At 34.6% G+C, this 21,280-nt stretch overlaps 1 protein-coding gene across 4 annotated transcripts in view; it reads right to left on the reverse strand.

Annotated features, from left to right (window-relative positions):
• The window catches only part of SOX6 (SRY-box transcription factor 6), a 678,732-nt gene that overhangs the window by 121,988 nt on the left and 535,464 nt on the right, over nucleotides 1-21,280 (reverse strand). For 2 of the 4 annotated variants that reach the window (XM_069471179.1, XM_069471177.1), the window contains exons 7-9: nucleotides 16,178-16,298; nucleotides 4,531-4,610; nucleotides 2,959-3,081 (exon numbers count right to left, since the gene is read on the reverse strand). In XM_069471179.1, the coding sequence (XP_069327280.1) occupies nucleotides 2,959-3,081; nucleotides 4,531-4,610; nucleotides 16,178-16,298 (324 nt within the window). The remainder of the gene's footprint in view (nucleotides 1-2,958; nucleotides 3,082-4,530; nucleotides 4,611-16,177; nucleotides 16,299-21,280) is intronic. The other 2 variants (XM_069471178.1, XM_069471181.1) reach the window with 1 other exon arrangement.

The raw sequence follows: 21,280 nt of genomic DNA on the forward strand, positions 1-21,280 counted from the left end.
CTTATGTCTCCCTTATTTTAAAGAAAGAAATAACAGGGATATGTTAATGTAAGGAGGAGTTTTCCATTTTTAATACTTCTTCTCTACTTGATAACAAAATTTCAGAGTATAACTATAAATGCTGTTAAGGTTTACCCAGGCTCATTAAATTTATAAATGACAACCTTAGACGGGCAAATTAATTGTAACATTAAGTAGAGAGGACCAGTTCTGGGCAATGTATTGGGAGGGTTGGGGCTGGAGGGGGGGGGGTGGGGGGGGCGGACAGTAAAGGAATGTCTGTTGTGGGCTTTTCCTCCTAAGAATGTTTATAAATAAAAGCAGTTAACATAATTGTAATGCTTCCTCAGTAGCAACAGTTTATCATGATCATGATTATTGACAAAGCTGTGACATTTTAGCTTGTCAAGGGAAGGAAGAAAAGAAAGATTTTAATAGCAATAAAGCAAGATAATGTTAAAATTTCCCTCAACCTTTGCTAAAGATTTAAAATGTTACTATCTAGCAGCTTAAATGCAAGTGTCTACTGTGTTGTTCATGGATGTCCTGATAAACATGCCACATTTATGCTAGGAAAGTTTGGGAAACCTGTCTTTCAGAAGAGGTCAATCTTTACTAACTAGTATCCATACAAACAAACAGATCAAAGGTTTCCCAACATGCAGGAAAAAGGTGCAAAAAAATGGAAGCAAGAGAGCAGAGCAAGAATAAACAAAAACCAAGGAAACTATCAAGCCAGTCAAACTTAAACTGCAAAGCTATGAAGGCTCTTGCATTAATGGGTTCCCTATTAAGCCTAATTAAAGTGACAGACAAGTGGCATATGCTGTGCTTCTAGATCAGCATTGCTACAGCACTACGCAGCTCTGGCACTCACACGTATGACATCATGGTTTCCAGAAACCTGACAGAAGCCAAATTGACATCAGGGGTTAGTGATGGTGTAGGGGTAAAGGGGTGGGGGTTAGGAAAGAAGCCAACCTAAGTGAAAAATTAGGCAAATAAGAGATTGCGTAGAAACTTGGCTAAGGGAAGCTTGATAGGGTAGAACACAACACTTCAACAGAAAATAAAAGTCAGAGGAGAGGAAGTCTTGAGTTTGAGCCAAGGCCACCTGCTTTGACATTCTTCTATGCATTTAAAAGTTTCTCCAGCTGACTTTCCTGAGTGGGTAAGCTTGCTAACTCTCATTATACAGAAAAGCTTGTCCCTAATGTCCAGTTATCTCTCTTTTTAGCTCTCTTAGCCATGGTAGACTTTCAGAATGCCCAGAAATATGGCATATTCTCTGCAGCCAAAAGAAAGCCTTAGAAATATCTCCTAGCTATATAGAAGACAGCATATACACAGTATGTGTCTAATCATGTTTGAGTGGAAACCCCGTCTACCTCTTATATCAAAGTGAAAGGAAAGAAGGAGGCAGGCAACAAGCTCTGGAACTCTTCCTTAGGCTACTTCCAAGGTGGCCTTTGATCTTGTCCTTTTCCTTCTTCTTAGGATTGATCATTCCCTATCATTTTCCAAAAAGGCAGATTCAAAAGCAGCAGAAAAGATAATATCAAAGGGATCCTTTATTGATTACATAATGTTATATAAACTGGCAGAGCCAATGGGAGTTGAATATACAACTTTGCTAGATGTAATTATTTTCTCTTTTTGGAGTTGAATTTCCCATCCTAGGTCAGAATATAAAATTTGGTATTAGGCCGGGCGTGGTGGCTCATGCCTGTAATCCTAGCACTCTGGAAGGCCGAGGCGGGCGGATCGCTCAAGGTCAGGAGTTCGAGACCAGCCTGAGCAAGAACGAGACCCCGTCTCTACTAAAAATAGAAAGAAATTATCTGGCCAACTAAAATATATATAGAAAAAATTAGCCGGGCATGGTGGCGCATGCCTGTAGTCCCAGCTACTCGGGAGGCTGAGGCAGTAGGATCGCTTAAGCCCAGGAGTTTGAGGTTGCTGTGAGCTAGGCTGACGCCACGGCACTCACTCTAGCCCGGGCAACAAAGTGAGACTCTGTCTCAAAAAAAAAATAAAATAAAATAAAATAAAATTTGGTATTAGATCTAACTTAGAAAATTAAAGTGTGTTTCAGTCTGAGGTAACCTGTATCCTTTTTTGGGGGGATGGGGTGATTCAACAGATAGCTGGCAATCCTCCAATATGGTAGTACCAGCAAGGGACCCCAATGATACAGGAAGAGAATTAAGTATGAAATTGGAGAGAGGAGGAATGGTGCCTGTAGAAGAAAATAGCTTGGTTTTCAAATGAACCAAATAAGCCACCTTTTCTCAGGTAGTAAGACTATCCTACAAAGACAACAAAGAGCTTAACTGGAGAGTCAAATATGAAAAGGATACTCCCAAAGTTTATGGGGTAAAAAGCAAACAGCCAGGCCCAGGTATCTACCCTACCATAGCCTAAGTAAACTGTGTTAGGAAACCTTAATTAGGTAGAGTTAGAAATCCTTGGTAATAACCCCACCTCAGTGAATATTTTATAGCTTTGGTTAAATAACTTAACCTCTCTGAACCTCAGCTGTTTTATCTATATAAGCAAAATTATATTTTATCAAATTTACAAGGTTTTCTATGGCAAATAATTTTTTTTAAATGTTTAAGTATTTTAAAACACTATACATAAGAAAAGGTAAGAGACTGAGGGAAAGAAAGATCGTTTTGAAGACATTCATAACGTAAAGAATTTGCCTGAAAATATATAATAATGAGCAACATTAATTCAGGGGCATTGCTCTGTGATTTGTTTGTTTTTGTTTTGTTTTGTTTTGTTTTTTCCTGCACAAAAAGGAGGAAAAGAAGAGCTTCCTTAGGAATGAGAAAAAGGGAAAGATTAGGTTTAGCGTTTAGGCTGAATGTTTGCTACTTTTTAAAAAAGCCTAGAATATGACTGAACAATCGAGTTCCCCACCCAATGAAGCACCAATGGAAGCATTCATACCTCAATCTGTTTGTGGTTGTAAGAGTGGCCACCACCATGTTCAAAGGTGTCCAAATTCCTGCCAAAACGGTCACTTAGGCCCTTTAGCCTTGGGCTAATTTGTGGGTGGGAGACATGACCCTTCTGTTTAGTAGCATATTCAGAAAAAAAAAAAAAAAAAAAGACAAAACATACTGTCAGAACTCATGAAACAGAACACATATTTCTAAATCCAGGGTATTGACCACATCAAAGAATGGAAAGTAGACGATTTCAAGACCCAGTATCTCTCTTTTACAGAAACTTGGTTATAGGATCAAACAATGGTAATGTTTTCTTATTTCTGCCTCTGACTCAAGAAGATACTCTATAGCAGAGCTATAGGAAAAGAAGAAATAGATTAGGTTTATAATAATGAAGGTTCTTTATAGATTTTTATGAACTACAGTACATTCCAGTGTTAGTAGTACGAAGGTGAAAGTTTGCAAGAAAGGTAGGGTTGCTGCTCCTTTAGGCAAAATTTCTAGCTCTGCTAGGTAGCCCATAGTGGGCAACACCTTTATGATTTCCTGGATGAGGATTATGACAAAAATGTCTCAAAATATTGCAAAAATTCTTTATTTGCAGAACCAATTGTAAATATTCACAATGATGTTTTTCATGGTACAATAGTTGTACACTTTTTATTTTCAATTCAGAAATAAAAATACCTTCTCTAGATTATTTAAGAAAACTCAAAAATAATCACACTAAACTTTAAGAATAAAAACTATCTTCAATAAACTTCCCACTGTATTGAATTCAAATTGTTTACCACCATATACTAAGGGTTTGGTTGTTAATGATCTTACCTTTTTATTTTTATTAATTAAAATATATATTCTTACTTAAAGAATAAGTAAGAATATTCAACTTCCCTTTCAAATGGCAGTACTAGAAGGGCATAGAGATCATCTAGTACTATTCTACACTCCTCATTTTACTGTAAAGAGAAGGTGCAAATGATTTTTCATTTGGTTTCCCAAACACTTTCTTCTGAAGTTTAGCTCATAAGTAAAGAACAGTAATCCAGAACCTGGTCAGACACCATGGCCAGACTTTTGACCCTGGAAAGGATGAGGATCCACATATTCAGAAACAATATGTTTATATTTTGCCAAGCAATTATTAAGTAATTTGAGAATAACAACCCATATTCTATGAGATGTAAGAAGGAAAATACCAACGTCATTTTTTGTTTTGATGCTTATATATAAAAGCTAATCTGTACATAAATGGAGACATGGATGAAAAACTGATAAGGAAAAAGTTAACATATCCAGAAACAACTAGGCATAAAAATTGTAAAGCTATTAACTCATCTGATAGAGAATACATAGTACTAAGTCATAATGTGATTTTTTTCCTTTAAAAATATTGAAACTGGCAGTTTTTCTTCTATTTGCTGTATAGTAAGCACATAAGGTGTTAATCCTTCTGGGCTACGCTTAAAATATTATTTAACATTCAGGCCATTATTTAGCATACAGCTGGTTAGCAGTTTTCCACTAAAGTACTGGCTCATATCCCACATTTTTTTCTTCTGGCACTTACCTGGAGCTGTAAAGGGCTGAGTCCAGAAGCAGCAGCAGCTGCCATTGTTGATGGAATGAACTGTACGGGGTAGTTATCACCTGTCGGAAAGAACAATGCATACAGGTTTAGACAATGCTCAGGGAATCACAGCAGACAAGTACAAACATGGTCCTTGGATTGCCTAAGCTTTACAACATTGCTCTAAGCCCAAACATCTGCAGAAACAAAAGACTTAGTTGGGCACAGACTTGCAGTGCTGCCTTGGAACTTTTTGTTAACAGATAGCTGGTAGGCAAACTGGCAAAACATGAATGTGATGTTAAAAAAATTAAATGTGCAATTCAAGCATGTTCACTCCATTACAAATCTTGTAATACATCATTTTTTAAGAGTAAAAAAATATCTTAAAGCCAGGCTGACATTCAGTACACTGGGAAGGCATTGAGCCTTTTATATTAGAACAAAAAATAGTTTTGGCTTGGTAGGCAAGGCAGAGCATTAGACTCCAAAAAAGACTGTGAGCTATTTATTGACTGCCCATAACTCTAAACTTTGTTTTATAAAATAATACAGAAAAAATTTTAAAAATACAACCTCTGCAGCATGATAGGGCTGAGAGAGCAGCTAATCTCATCTGCCAACATTCTGTGAGATGCCTGGTATCTCAGTGAGTATGGAAACCATATTCTTCTGGATTAATCTCTGGTACTGTACTGCTGGTAGAACCTAGTACAGAATCATGCACACTGAGCACTTATCAAACATTCTTTGATGATGATTTGATTAAATAACCACACATTTTACGTGACATATCTGTACTAAAAGCCTGATAGAGATTGAGCATGGATCAGCAGAAATCAATGTTACATCTTAATGTGTTTCTGACTCCAGACCACTCCTAAATAGGAAGACTGAAGTACCTTCTGTGACCTAAGAACACGGGTTGTGTGCAGCAACCTAAACAACCAAGAGAAAATGATAAGGAACATCTCAGGATAGTGGTAACTGAAATAAAAATTAATATTTGTGGATAAATTACATAATATCAGTGATTTAATGGAGTATCACTTTGGCTTCAGCTACTTATTTAAAGTCAGTGTTATGTACTATCTTTAGGCTATATTTTAATAGGCTGTTCCTCCACACATTTTTGACATTTATAATAATCATGCTGTTTTACATGAACTTTTCCCCGCTGAAAGCCGAATGTAATAATGAATAGAGAGTGTAGAAAAAAATCACAATAATAAAGGTAGTCAACTGGAAAGCAATGAAGCTTTTTTTTTTTTTTTCTTTGCATGGACACTAGTACCTGGAGCCTTCCTGGTGCCCCTGGTTCCTTGGAACTCATCCTGCTTGCCACATGAAGTGCTACTCAGCTGGCCCAATGTAAATGTTAAGTTGCTTTCACTTTTAACAAATTGTTAGCTTCTAATCTACACAGTCTCTTTGCATCATATCCATAATACCTCATCAGACCATTGAGCACAGTGTGTGCTTGTACACAGTCCAGTAACAATTGGCTTCTGATTGCATATGGAGCGCTGCTACAATGCATTCACTAACACTATATTGTGATGGTCTCCTATGGAGTAATGTTCAAAATATCTGATCTTGTTTTTCCCCTTCCATGAGGTTGATTTTGGTTTGCAGTACCATATGAGCTTTTTAGAAAAGATAACTAGGCCAAATTATTTTTTATAGTAAATGACTGTCACTTTATGCTTAAATAATTCTACTGATCTTCTTGATATTTAAACTAAATTATCTGAAGAAAGAATATCCTAATCTAAGTCAAATAGTATTTCTTTGGTCGATATCTTATCAAGTTAAAAAAAAAATCACAAAATGATGCTGAATTAATGGTGCTTCAAAAATAGGGGAAAAAAATCATCATTCCAACCATCAACATGGACTGCCTCCCAGAACATTTTAGAGCTATTATTTCTTTAAATATCATGCATTATTCATATTAACTCTAAACCACAACCCCCCTCCCCGTAAGTTTAATACCAGTTGCTTTATTTGTACTAAAACATTTTTCATGTCAAACATATTTTAAAAAATCAAACTCTAAAAGAATTCCCTGGGGCACTCCTTTTTTCATAGCTGTCATGCTTCTATGCTATGAAATAGCTGATTTTTTTTTTTTTTTTTTACAGTTTTTGGCTTGCCACTTAATTTATTACAATCTCTACCACACCCTGTAGTACTCTCCAGCTCACCTGCTGGCTACAAACAGCTTTCTTTCCACTGCTGACAAGCATATTTTAAAAACGTTTTTAACCTTTCTGCTGGTTTGAATCTGTATATCTGAATATAATCTTTAGAAGACTATTTCTCCAGAACATATTATTGTATCAAAACTAAAAATGAATACATTAAAGCAACAGAGGATATCACAATAATGATTAGAAGATAGAGAAAAAGGAAAAGGCAGGAGTAGGAGAAAATGAGGGAAAAGTAGAGGGGGGTCAAAGTAGTACAGAAAAGTCCAAGAGGGACAGGCATTTAAGGGTATTGTGACATTTAGTTTTTTAATAACAAAGTTACATGCTTCTCTCTACCCCCTTCTAATTTTCTCTGTATCAGAGTCAATCAAGAAAAATTTCTCAGTGCCTGACTTGGCAAGGAATCAGTCAACATGTTGTAGCAATTTTTTCAAATTTGTCTCTGGATTTGAAATGCTTGCGTGAGGACCCATTCTTTTTAAATTTGTACAATGGAAGATGAAGCCTGTTGGAACAGGTTGGCTTTAGGCACTACTGTAATTTGGCCCTTGCTACCTCTAGTGTAAGAAGATAACCTCCAAAAACAAACTTGGGAAATAATTCCCATTCTGTAAATCTATTTTTCCAGCCTTCCAAATATTCCAAATGACTGTTTTTATCTGAAGATTAGAGAACAAATACAAAACAGGATTTAAAACTTATGGAAAATTTGCCTGACATTAGTTTCACTTGTCAGAATAGGCAACATTCCTTCAGAATCAAAGCAGCTTCACAGCAAGAGTCCCTAAATGAGAGAAAGTAAATTCTTAAACTTTCAGAGAAACTGAAATGAAGCCAAAACTTAGTAGGATTTAATCACAGAAGAGGAGCTTGTACTAAGAACCTCCTGCCCATTAGAATCAGGCTACCTCTTACAAGAATACTTTTAATTTGTGTAATTCAGATATAAATTCCATTTTTTTTAAGAGTCAAAAATCCCATGGGCAAAAGTCTATCCATTTACTTTCATTCTTCAGAAAGACAGGAACTAAGATAAGTTGTAGCATCTTAAGATATTAACTTCAGATATTAACACATCAGAGAAATCATTTGGAGAGGTTGTGAGGGAGGAGTAGAGAAAAAGAAAAAAAAAAAAACAAAAACATAGAACTAAGGTAGAGGACTCAAGGATTCTTCAGTAATTTCCCCAAAGTGGGAATTCAATCTCCTACCTCATTTTCCACCCTTCAAAACAGAAGAAAAATACATTACACATCCCTAACTCACGAATTACTATGTGATGGTATCATAGTATGATGATAATTTGCCAAATAACCTATAGATCCCACCTTCATAAGCAATAGCCATTCTTGCTACAATATGGAATTATTTGAATCACAACCACTGATGCAAACTTGGACATACCACTTTTCATGGGTATTGCTTACATGTATGTACACAGCATAACAAAATATTTACAAGGTTCCTATATTGTCAGGGAATGTCATAAATCTGAATTTATCTTCATGTGGCATCAGACTGCAGAAAACATTAGCAGGTAATAGGAAATACATTTATAACCCTAAAACAAAAGCTTCAATTTGTTCTGAGGACAAAAAGTTAGCAAGAATCACAATATATATTGCAGAGATCATCATGTTCTTATTTCTACTGCTAATTTCTCATTCTCTATTAATCAAATAATAGATCAATGATGAAAAGATTTTTCCCAGGACTTTTTCTGAGATTATCTATTTTGTTTTGCATGCCATTAAGGAATCTAAGAATCAAGGATCAATCTTAATTTCTTTACTTATTTCACAGCGACATCCAGACCCTTGACCAATTATTTGAAAATGTATGGAATTTGTCACAATGGCAGTTGAATAAGTGAGTGTGAATGAGCCAACATAAATCCATCTCCATTACAAGAAATAAACTCAAAAAACCATCAAAGTTCATCCTTTCATGATGGCTCATCACTGATATAGCCTCCATATATGAAGGAGAACACAGTTAAAATAATTCTGGACCTTTATAAAACTAATTTACACAGATGAACACATTTTCTTCCTAGACCTCAATACTCTCATTTAAAAATGGGGGTACTAGGCCGGGCGCAGTGGCTCACGCCTATAATCCTAGCACTCTGGGAGGCCGAGGCAGGAGGATTGCTCGAGGTCAGGAGTTCGAGACCCCATCTCTACTAAAAATGGAAAGAAATTAGCATGACAACTAAAAATATATAGAAAAAATTAGTTGAGCATGGTGGCACATGCCTGTAGTCCCATCTACTCAGGAGGCTGAGGCAAAAGGATCGCTTGAGCCCAGGAGTTTGAGGTTGCTGACAGCTAGGCTGACGCCATGGCACTCTACCCCGGGCAACAGAGTGAGACTCTGTCTCAAAATAAAATAAAAATGAGGGCACTAATTTGAAGAACTTCAGAATCCAAACAGATACATTTAGTTAATCAAGTATTCCAATACTGGTTACATACCTAGGCTTTGAAATATTTTAGAAGAGATGAAAATGGATGGCTTCACACGATGTCATTTAGATAATCCCATACATATAAATTACGTTTTATTCACAATAAAAAAGCCAGATTTTCTTAAGATCACACACACTTAGACCATGTCCCCAAGAGTATGAAATACCAAATAAGAGAACATCAGTCTGAATTCTATCTCCACTATTTTCTAGATGTGAAATTCTTGGAAAAGTTAATTCACTTTTTTGAGTATTAGATTTTTATTTCCTTTCAATGAACTAAGAGGTAATACCACTTATTATCACTTTTACATAAGAGTTGCTATGAAACTTAGATGAGATTACATACACACATGTGGGGGAAGTATCTTGGCAAATAAATGGTGCTCAATAAATGCTAACTATAACTAATTAAAAAGAAGCATTGTATAATTGTACAGTCGTAATAACTATACAACAACCAATTAGACGACCTAGAAGAAATGGACAAATTCCTCAAAAAATACAAATTATCTAACTGACTGAAGAAGAAATAAAAAAAAAATCTCAACAGACCTATAACAAGTAAAGATATTGAATCAATAATCAAAAACCTCCCAACAAAGAAAATCCCTGGAGTAATGGTTTCACCAACGAATTCAGCCAAACATTTTAAGAAGAATTAACACCAAACCTTTTCAAATTCCTATGAAAAATTGAAGAAGAGGAAAGACTTCTATTATAACTCATTCTAAGAGGGCACCATTACCTTGATACCAAACCAGATAAAAATACTACAGGAAAAGAAAATTACAGACCAACATCCTTCATGAATATAAATGCAAAAATCTTCAACACAATATTAGCAAATCCAAACCAATGGCATATTAAAAGAATAATTCACCATGGTAAAGTTGGATTTATCCCAGGAATGCAAGGGTGGCTCAACATAATCAAATCAATGTAATGCACTATGTTATTAGAACAAAGGGGAAAAAAATACAAATCATCTCAATTGACACAGGCATTTGAAAAGGCATTTGACAAAAATCCAATATCCTACCATGATAAAAAAAAAAACCTCTCAGAAAACTAGGAATAGAGAAAAAATTCCTCATCATAATGAAAGGTATTTATGAAAAACCCATAGCTAACATAATGCTCAATAGTGAAAGACTGGAAGCTTTCCCCCTAAGATCAGGAAAAAGACAATGATGCCCACTTTCACTGCTGCTATTCAACATTGTACTGGAAGTTCTAGCCAGTGCTATTAGGCAAGGAAAAGAAATAAAAGGTATCCAAGTTGGTAAAGGAGAGGTAAAATTATCTCTATTTGCAGATGACACAATCCTATATGTAGAAAATCTCAAATAATCCATGAGAAAATTGCCAGAGCTAATAAACAAATTCAGCAGAGTTGTAGGGTAATAAGATTAATCACACACACGCACGCACACACACACACACACACACACAGATCAGTTGTATTTATAAACATCAGCAATAAAAAATCCAAAAGAAAATTTTAAAAATAATTTTATTTATGAAGTATATAAAAGAATTAAACACTTAGGAATAAATCTCACCAAGGAGGTAAAAGACATATACACTAAAAACTACAAAACATTGCTGAAAAAAATTAAAGATGACATGAATAAATGGAAATGCTCATGGATAGAAAGACTTAACATGTTAAGTTGTCAATACTACCCAAAGCAATCTACAGATTAATTGCAATCTCTATCAAAATTACAACAACCTATTTTACAAAAATGGAAAAGCCAATTCTCAAATTGATATGAAATTACAAAGGGCCCGAATAGCTAAAACAATCTTGAAAAAGAAGAATAAAGTTGGAAGACTCACACTTCTCCACTTAAAAATTTACTACAAAACTATAGCAATTAAAACTGTGTGGTACTGGCATAAGGACAGATATACAGATTAACAAAATAGAATAGACAGCCCCCCAAATAAACCTTTATATATATGGTCAATTGATTTTCAACAAGGATGCAAAAACCATTCAATGGGAAAAGGACAGTCTTATCGAGAAATGGTGCTGGGAAAACTGGATATCCACATGCAAAAGATATGGATATTCATTTTTTTAAAATTTTGTATAAGGCTTTAGCTTATAACATATACAAAAGTTAACTCAAATATATCAAAGACATAAAACTTAGAAGCTAAAACTATAAAACTCTCAGAAGAAAATATAAGGGCAAATCATTACAACATTGGATTTGGCAACTATTTCTTTGATATGACAACAAAAGCACAGGCAAAAAAAGAAAAAAATTGATAAACTGACTTTATCAAAATTAACAACTTTTGTGAGTTAAAAGATACTATCAAGAAAGCTAAAACACAACTTACAGAATGGGAGAAAATATTTGCAAATCATATATCTGAAAAGGCATTAATGTCTATAATATATAAAAAAACTGAAATTCAACAACCAAGAAAACCAAACAACCCAATTAAAAAATCAGCAAATACTTAAATAGATATTTCTCCAAAGAAGATATACAATGACCAATAAGCACATGAAAAGATGCTCAACATCATAAATCATTAGGGAAATGCAAATCAAAACCACAATGAGATACCACATCACACCTACTACGGTGAATATAATAATTTTTTAATGGAAAATAACAAGTGCTTGGGAGGACATGGAGATAATGGAAACCTCTTATATTGCTGGTGGGGATATAAAATGGCATAGCTTCTGTGAAAAACAGTTTGGTAGTTTTTCAAAAGGTTAAATATACAACTACCATATGACCCATCAATTCAACTCCTAGGTATATATCCAAAAGAATTGAAAGCAGGGACTCAAACAGATATTTGTACTTCAATGTTCATAAAAGTATTATTCACAATAGCCCAAAAGTAGAAACAACATAAGTTTCCACCAACAGATGAACAAATAAAATATGGTGCATACACACACACACACACACGCGCGCGCGCACACACACACACACAAACAGATTATTCAGCCACAAAAAATAATTAAATTTTGATATATGCTACAATATCTATGGACCTTGAAAACATCTTACTAACTGAAGTAAGCCAGACACAGAAAGATAGATACTATATCATTCCATTTATATGGAGTACCTAGAATAGGCAAATTCATAGAGAAAGATAGTAGAATAGAGGTTACCAGCGGCTACACGATAGAAAGAGTAATCATTTAATGGTTACAGAGTTTTTGTTTAGGATGATGAAAAAACTTTTGGTATATATAACGGTGTTGTTTGTATGACACTAACAATATATTGATGCCACTGAATTGTATAATTACAAATGGTTAAAATAATAAATATTATGTTATATATATTTTACTGCAATAAAAAAAGAAGCATTAGATATACTTGTAAAATTGCTTTTGGTCATTGAGCAGAGGGATATTCAGTCTAATGCTCAACTTTTGGATCACATTTCTAAAGGATAAGAATATAGTTTAATGGGGTAGTTAAATTTACTCAGTTTCATGGTCATTCTTTACGCCTAATCCTAATGCTTTATAATTCTCAAAAAACTTTCATATGCTTTACCAAACTTAATTTTCATACCCACATCGAGTAGTGGATAAACCATGACACATTTTTTAGATAACAAAAAAGTGAGGTTCAACGAGGTTAAATGACATGTTCAAGTAGGAATTAAACAAAATAATCCATGTGAAATATTTAGCACAGTATTTGGCACAGTAATCATTCAGTAAGCTTTAACTATTATTGTATTATAACTAGTAAGTCAATGGAGGATCCAGGAGCAGGCAGACATCCTCCTCTGAGGATCTCCCAGGAAACCTTCAACGGTGCTGCACAGCAGCAAGCGTTTTAAAAATCCCAACTACACAAAGTAATGGGTCAGCTGCATCATCCCCAGAGCATAAAGGAGGATATTCATTGGTTTTATTTTTCAGGCAAGCTGATCTTGATCTGATACACACTTTGGCAACTGTGAAAGAGCCTTTATCTTTTAATTTTCTCAAACATCGGTACTCAAATGTATTTATCTTATTCGCAATTGCTCCAGTATCATGATGTGAAACAGCGAAGTAATCAAAAGTCCATGGTTTCTGTTTTAGGCTCTGATAATGAGTTCCTTTCTAGAAAGATGTCTCCAATTATAGAACTGGTAAAAGAATAAAAAAAAAATTGGGCTTAAGACTCAATAAAGCTATTTCTAGAAAGATCATTCTGAAGGATGCTGCCCTGGAGCTGTACAATCCCTGTGGGCAATATGCCTCTTCAGTAACCCACCAAGATGGTAGAGCTTTCTTGGTGTTTACTACATGCTGGGACCCTGAAATGCCCAAAGCTATGGGTCAAATCACCTGGTGTGGAGTGAAGGCCTATAAATGTATTTGTTTACCCTGTCCTAATATGGGTTCAGAAAAAAGCCAACTTTAACAGTGGATATCACCCCAAGGTGGTCCTTACTCTCTGGAAATCAAGACAATTATTCAATCAGCTGGAGGCACAAACACTATGGAATTATTTTAGGTTATGGAAAAGTAGAAAGAGAAAGAAGAGATAAATTTATTTTTTAATTTATTAAGATCAAGGTAGCTCTTGTTCATTCTCTTGCTTAAATGACCAGAATATAAATTATATCACCATTTCAAGGTTTTTACATGTGACAAAGTTACCCTCTTCTAAAAATTTAGTCATTGTCTCACGTATATTTCAAATGAAGTTACCATAGTTCAGTTTGGGGCAAAGAAGTTTTGCTTGTCCAGACTCCACTCCAGTAACAGTCTCCTTCCCTAATTCATGAGAATGACAAAAACGCTAGGTAGGTTAAGGCCCCTGGGCATGTAATTTCTCTATTAATAGCATAAGAACATATAATTTTAATCCATTTGAAACATAATTTTTATATAATAAAGCCTAGATTAGCCAAAATATTAAAGGATTTAGAATTCTGATTAATTAAATTCTCTGACATACTTAGGAGTCACTAGAAAATAAACACCTTTGTACCAGCCTTGCTTGTACATCTTCCTACATCTCCAAACCTATTGTCCTTCCTTACTCAAGAAGGTTTGGCCAACATAATCAAATACAGCTTTGCTATTCCAGGACACTACTCTAAGCTGCACTTTGTTTAATGGAAGTAACTAACTCCTGCACAATATTGTCTCAGTCTCTATATTCTTCTTAGGCACATGTCACAATCTCATGGATGCTCTTTGAGTCTTTTGAAAAATGGTCTAAATTCATTGTCTATATAACAATATTTTCCCCCATGAAAAACTACATTATTTTAAGAAAATTAGGTAAGTAACATAGTTTCAAGATATCTATGTCTAACAGAAAATAAGGCTCATATCTGATTTTGAAATGTGGAAAATTTTAACTATAATCAAATAGACAGTTTCCATATATAGTTCATTTAAAATGTTTCTAGGACTGGTACAGGAGTGGCAACTCGAATTCAGAAGAGAACAGTAAATTTAGTTTATATCAATGTTCCAAAGGAAGTCAAGATGAAGAAACAGTTCATAACAACTTACAGACTTATAAAGACCAGAAAAGGACTGAACCACAGCACTAACAAAAACATTCTCTGACAAAATATACTATTGCTCTTAAGATAGATGCCAATTTCATAGGAAGGATAATTTGCCATAAAAATTCTGCTCTAGAAAAATAAATTTTTAACAATTTGAATGGCACAATTATCTTTCAATCAGGTATCCAAAAACTTTTTGGTAATACTAGTTTGACTAATTTATATCTAAAGAATTGTCAGTCAGTCTTTAAGTTAGCCAATCCCTTAACATCTCTATTTCTTAAATAATTTGAATTTTGCTACAGACATCCTATCTTTTCTTATAAGAAAGGGAGTTCTCTACCAAATGCAAAAGAGTAATCAATGGCAACAAGCAATTAAAATAGATGTTAAAACTTACTAGGTTTGTTTTTATGCTATTTAGTAATCTTCTTTACTCCGAATTTTAGTAAAGTGATTTATATTTTATTATTGCTTTAAGCATATTAAAATGCCTTTGTTCACTTTATAAACCACGTACACAAAGAAACTGCTGCACTCAGATTTGTTGTACTCAGATTTGATGGTTAATATAATCAGGTTAATATGTTAAAAAGAACTTGACACAGAAATTATTAATGAGTAGAACAAGGTCACTACTTCTGAGCTGAGGTCACTTACAAAGAATGCAGAAATGAAATTAAGGTTGACTTTTATTTACTTGACTATCTTCTTACATTGGATTCCTTTGGCAACATATCTTTAAACATTTAAAGCCCTGTTTACAAGGAGGCTCTGAAAGAAGCTTCAAACCATTGTACCCCTAATTGAATTCCCCAGGAGTCCAGTAAACTCAGAGGAATAAAGAAAAATCATAACATTTGCAAAATCATCTCAAAACATATTTTACTGCAAGGTTACATGACCTGTTTTTTGAGGTTCAAAGATGAATGAAAAAATATTACTGAATGCTTCATTATTTGGACTAAAATTAAAAAGAATGTTACCTATTAGCAGTAAGCTAATTAAATCAGCCCGGTTTTAACTTTTTTCCAAGAGAAATCTGACAACACACAATAACAACATTTTATACTATACGTGATCACTTTCTCAGAGTATAAAAACTCTCAGGAAGAAGAAAGGATCTTTAACCAAAAACAATTATTCACAGTAAAGGTATGAGAGAGAGCTGACAAAAATGTTGTAGTCCCCAGGGAAAGCAGTATTTCATCTGTGAATTCAGAACAAACTCAAGTGGAAGAAGAGAATGCAAAAGTTTTAGCAATCAATTAGTTTATTACAATGCCTGTTCTTCACAATTCCAATTTTATTAATACTTTAAAATAAGCTTTTATGATCTTTTTATTCATAGTTCCCTTGTATGTTCCTGTGTTTGTTGTGAATACTAAGCAAAACATGTGGATATGAGCATTTCTAAAAGAATATCAAATCCCTCTCTACTTACCTGGTTTGTATGTTATTCCAGGGGGGAAGAGGAATCCCTGTTGGGCAGCAGCAGCTGCTGCCAGGGTCCGCTGGTCATGTGGAAAAATTGGGATCATGAGCGGAGGCATGTGACCCTGAACCTGCTAAACAGAAGAGAGCCTATGATCAGACAGAGAGCAAATGTATGCCAAGAAGTATTTGTTTTTCACTCCTGGTGGTGTGCTGGTACCCACACAGCCACTCACCTCTAACCTCATTCCAAATCTGCAATCTGAGAAAATTCAGACAAAATCCACCAATTCAATTTTATTAGCTGCCATTAGTATACCAAGGACATAACTTCATTATGAATTTGCTTCATCCCTACTTCCACCAAACTATAGTTAATTGGTTTCTTTTCTCTTGACTTTTTCCCTTTTCTTTCTTTCAAACAAAGAACTAGAAGAAATGAGTTTGCTTCTTTTCTTACACTGTACAATGTTGAGAGGTTTTGCCCTTTCACCTGCTTTGCATTCTGTGCTTTATTTTGAAAATAGTATTTAATATCCTTAGACAGAAAATAATGTCTAATTGTTACATATTCTAAAAGCTGTATCTCCCCAGTTTAGGTATCTTATTTCAAAGCCTCACTGCATTATGTTAAACATATAGCTCTTCAGATTTAAGGCTACTACATCTTGGCTCCCAATTAAACTAATATTCTCTGCCATACACACCTTGATGTAACATATAAATTGCTTGTCTGGCTAAGCAGTTTTACAGCTTTATGCACTACCATGTAGCTCAGTAATTACGGAGTTGTATTCAGAGAGCATTTCATAATAAATCCTACTATATCAAATTTCATTTGACCTCAATAAATGTATCAAAGAGCACAGAAATGCAAAATAGAAAAATCTTTACTCTATATCAGTATTTGTATTCCATATAGAGAAAATAAGAGCTATGACAGAATCATGCTTAGGAAAATTACATTTTAATTTCCTAGCTCCCTTCTTTATGCATGCTTTCCTGATTCCAGGATAACATGACAGGAAGGTTTTGTCCTGGCTTTCAGGGCACAGTTTTATGGGTTGAATATAGGACTTTTCTTACTTAAAGATCAAAATAAGATATACCAAAAGAAATGATCTTTAAGTTCAAACAGGGTCTTCAGCCTTTTTACCAGCATAAAAGAGTTGTACTATATCCTATTTAAGAAACAAACCTTTATCAGTAATTCTACCAAACCCAAACCCTTCCCCTGTTCAAATTCCTAAATATTCTCTTTAGGCAAAATTCCATGTACTGGCTAATGACCCTGTTTAAATAGCACCAACTTGCCTTGTCCTGTCCGTGTTCCCTCCATAGCCAGGGATACAGTGCAAAAAATGCTTCTGTGTGGGTCTAAGAGGTTTCATTTACCAACAGATTTTCTCTAGGGAAAGCCCTAAGATGTGGGTTAATAAAGGGCAAGCAAAAAATAAACACTTTACAGTATTTTTCTGAATTCATTTCTCAGGAAAATCAACTTATAATAAAAAGGTCTTTGTGCAATTACTACCTTGCCAGTGGGGCGTGAAAGAAACTAGCTTTGAGCAGCTATTTCTTCCATTTTAGCTGAGGTAAGCCCAAGTTTCGAACATCAGAGTACAAACTTAGCCTGCTTAAATTGGAGCTGATCCCCTAGTGTCCAGGTCTTGCCTTTAACCCTGAAGAAAAGCACTGGGTTTGCTGCTCAACTCCAGCTGTTGTGACCTGATGCAAACCTGAAATGTCAGAGACATGGTACTGTTCTATGCCAGAAAATAAAACACAGTATTTTTTTGTGGGTGACAATTGTTCACTACAGGAGTACATCAAAGAAAATCATTTCATTTCCCTCTAGAAATATGGCCCTAACACCTAGAACATAGCACAGATGGCTCACACTCTTAAGAAAGGGACCACAAAGTGAGGAAGGAAATCTGGGTGTCACATTTATTTATTCTTCTCTTTTTTCATTTAACAAACATTTATTATGTTGCTATTATCTGTGAGTGGTCTTGAGAAGAAACCAGAATAGCTTGGGAGAGAAAAGATATAAGGTTATCTTCAAATATTTGAAAGTGATATATGGAAGAAAGATTAATTAAGACTGAGTGGTTACAGAGGACAGAACTAAGCTCAAAAGGAAGAGATTTTAGGGAAGTTTAAGGCAAAGAAGAATTTTCTAATAACTTATTCCACAATCACTCTGATTAAAGAGGTACTGGGTATACCCTTTCCCTAGAGATAGTCAAGAAAAAGCTGTATACCTCCACATGTTAGAGGTGTTTTAAAGTAGATACATAACTAAAAACTTGATTAGATGATAATCTTTAGAGTCTTTCCAACTTTATAATTCTATGATTGTTTAAAAGTTAACATTAATAAGATAGTCTGATTATAACCATTCCTTTAATTCATTCATTCAACATGCATTTATTGAAAACTTACCAGGTGCCTACAAAGACTTTGTTGGCAAACAAATCTGAGCTCAGATCTATATACTGTTATTTTCTTGGCTGTGTGATCTTGCACAGTTACTTAACCTTTCTGAGCCTATTTCCTCATGTTAAAACTGAAACTAATTATACTACCTTACATGGTTATTTAATAACAGACAATAAAAGTAAAGCTTGTGGCACAATGCTTGACATAATAGTAGTGTAATGTCATAGTAAATGTTAGATCCTTGCTCTTTTCTTATATAGTTTACATATTAAGGACTAGAAAATTATCAAATTACTGATAAAACAAGAAATAATTAATCTTACCCATAACTCTACTTCAAGAAAGAAAACATAAGCCAACTAATTGGCCAGCAGAGGCTTGCCATGTTCTTAGCAGACAACATGCCTCACAGAGCATTATCCCATCCCAACTATCTAGAAGACCATGAAAAAGAAGAGGTGGGATTACAAGGATCATTTGAAAACGTAATCTGAGGTCTTTAGTGTTATTCATTAAACAGCATCTTAGAATGAAAACATAATTTTGTTTTTACATTGGCCACTCAAGCTCTTCAGATTATGGGAACATGAGGAGGTCAATCGCAATTAGGAACCAGACCTTCATTCTTGAATCATAGTGTCTGAAGTTATCTTTTCTGTAACTGTCTGTGTGCATGAGATAACTAACCAAACTGTTTAGAGTCATTTTTAATGCCAAAGAGCTGTAGGTGTCTTATGGTAACATAAATTGTAAGAATTTAGGGAAGTTTCTTTCTGTCCATCACACTCTACAAGGTAAGATATGTTAGAAACTTTACATGCTAACCATTAGCCGACAGGCTGTTTCAATAAGTTGAAAGACAAAGTAAATAAGGACAGAAGACATTGTGAAAGCAAGAGTAATGATAGAAACACAGAGTTGGAATAGAGCTTAGAGATAATCTAACCTAGTAGTTCTCAAAGTGTAGCACCTGAGCAGCAGCATTGCAACATCTGGGAACTTTTTAAAAAAGCAAATTCTTGGACTCCACCCCATACCTAACGAATCAGAAACTTTGGGATTGGGTTCAGCAATTTAAATTTTAGACTAAAGCTTAATCTAGAGCAATAATTCTGAAACTTTAGTATGCATCAGAATCATCCAAAGGACTTGTTAAAACACAAGATTGCTTGGCCCCACCCTCAGAGTCTTTGAAACAATAAATCTGAGGTGGGGGCCCAGGAGTGTACATTTCTAACAAGTTCCCAGGTGAAGCTGGTGCTGCTGGTCCAAGGACCATGCTTTGAGAATCACTAATCTAACCCAACGCTCAGAATTTACACATAGCGAAACAGGTGTCTAGCAAAGGTAAAAGATACAAGCCTAAGGTTACAAAGCCTATGACAGAGCTGGATCTAGAATCCAGAACTGCTAATCACCCTGTCCTTTTCCACTACGCCAGATGGACTTCAGTAATATAAAAGAGAGAAATCACTTTCATACACTGTTTTAGCAGAGAAAACCTGGAGGTCTTCAGCTGAAAATAACTTTGTGGTTCAGAGGTATATTGTTGCAGTTTGGTTACTATGAATGTTGTTCAATTTTATATGAAGTTCTTCCTTCCTTTCTCTTATCTTTACCGAGAATACACTTGATCTGAATATCTACTATCATTAATTCCAACATTTTATTATAATATATTCATTAACAATGATCATTTAGTTTCAAATGATAAAATTGTCCTTAACTTATTTTAAGTAAAACAATGATGTGAAAATTCAAAGTGCTCTTTATTAAAGAGAAGTCAGAATATCCAGTAGCTAGTTAAAATCTAGACTGAAAGAAGATGATGAAAAGTTCCTCTTTTAGCTCCAATTACGGAAATGATAATAGTGATGACAATGATGATGACAATAATAATAACAATAACAACCACGGCAGCTAATACTTTTTAGTGTTTTCCATATGTCAAGCACTGGAAAAGTGAATTAAATGTCCTATTTCATTTAATCCTCAAAATCCTAAAAGGTACTTATTGTTATTCATATTCATTTAATGAGAAAGACAAAGCCATGAGAGGTTAAGTAATTTTGTCAACTGAAAAGTGGTAGAGCCAGGATTCAAGTCCAGATATGTCAGGGTCAAAGTTTGTATTTTTAAGTACCATATCATATGAAGCATGAAATCATCTTTTGTAAAACAGATCTAAATGACATAGGGGATACAAGCCTTTGCAATAACAATGATTTCACTGACAGTTTTATAAATATAATTGAGATTTACATGCACTTATATTAATAATAAACAATACAGAGATTGCATGCACCCTTAACCCAGTTTCCTCCAATGGTAACATCTTGCAAGAGTACAATATCACAACCAGGGTACTGACATTGATACAATCAAACAATCTTATTCAGATTCCCCTAGTGTGTTAAAGGAATTAAGACTTTAAAATTAGCAAGGGTAATGAGGGTCAATGAATACTTCCAACTACCATCTTCTATAAAATGCTCACCAGTATACCCTATGCAAGTGATATAAGCAGAAAGTTTAAATTAAAGCAACAGGATAGCTTTCCATTTATTGTACTTACTGAAAGATTATTGGTTGAATATGGGACACAAATGGAAAGCAAGAGCAAGGTAAAGGGAAAAAAAAAAAAAAAAACATAAGGAAAGAGGGCTTC

This window comes from Eulemur rufifrons, chromosome 6, assembly GCF_041146395.1.
Source record: "Eulemur rufifrons isolate Redbay chromosome 6, OSU_ERuf_1, whole genome shotgun sequence".
Taxonomy (NCBI): Eukaryota; Metazoa; Chordata; class Mammalia; order Primates; family Lemuridae; genus Eulemur; species Eulemur rufifrons.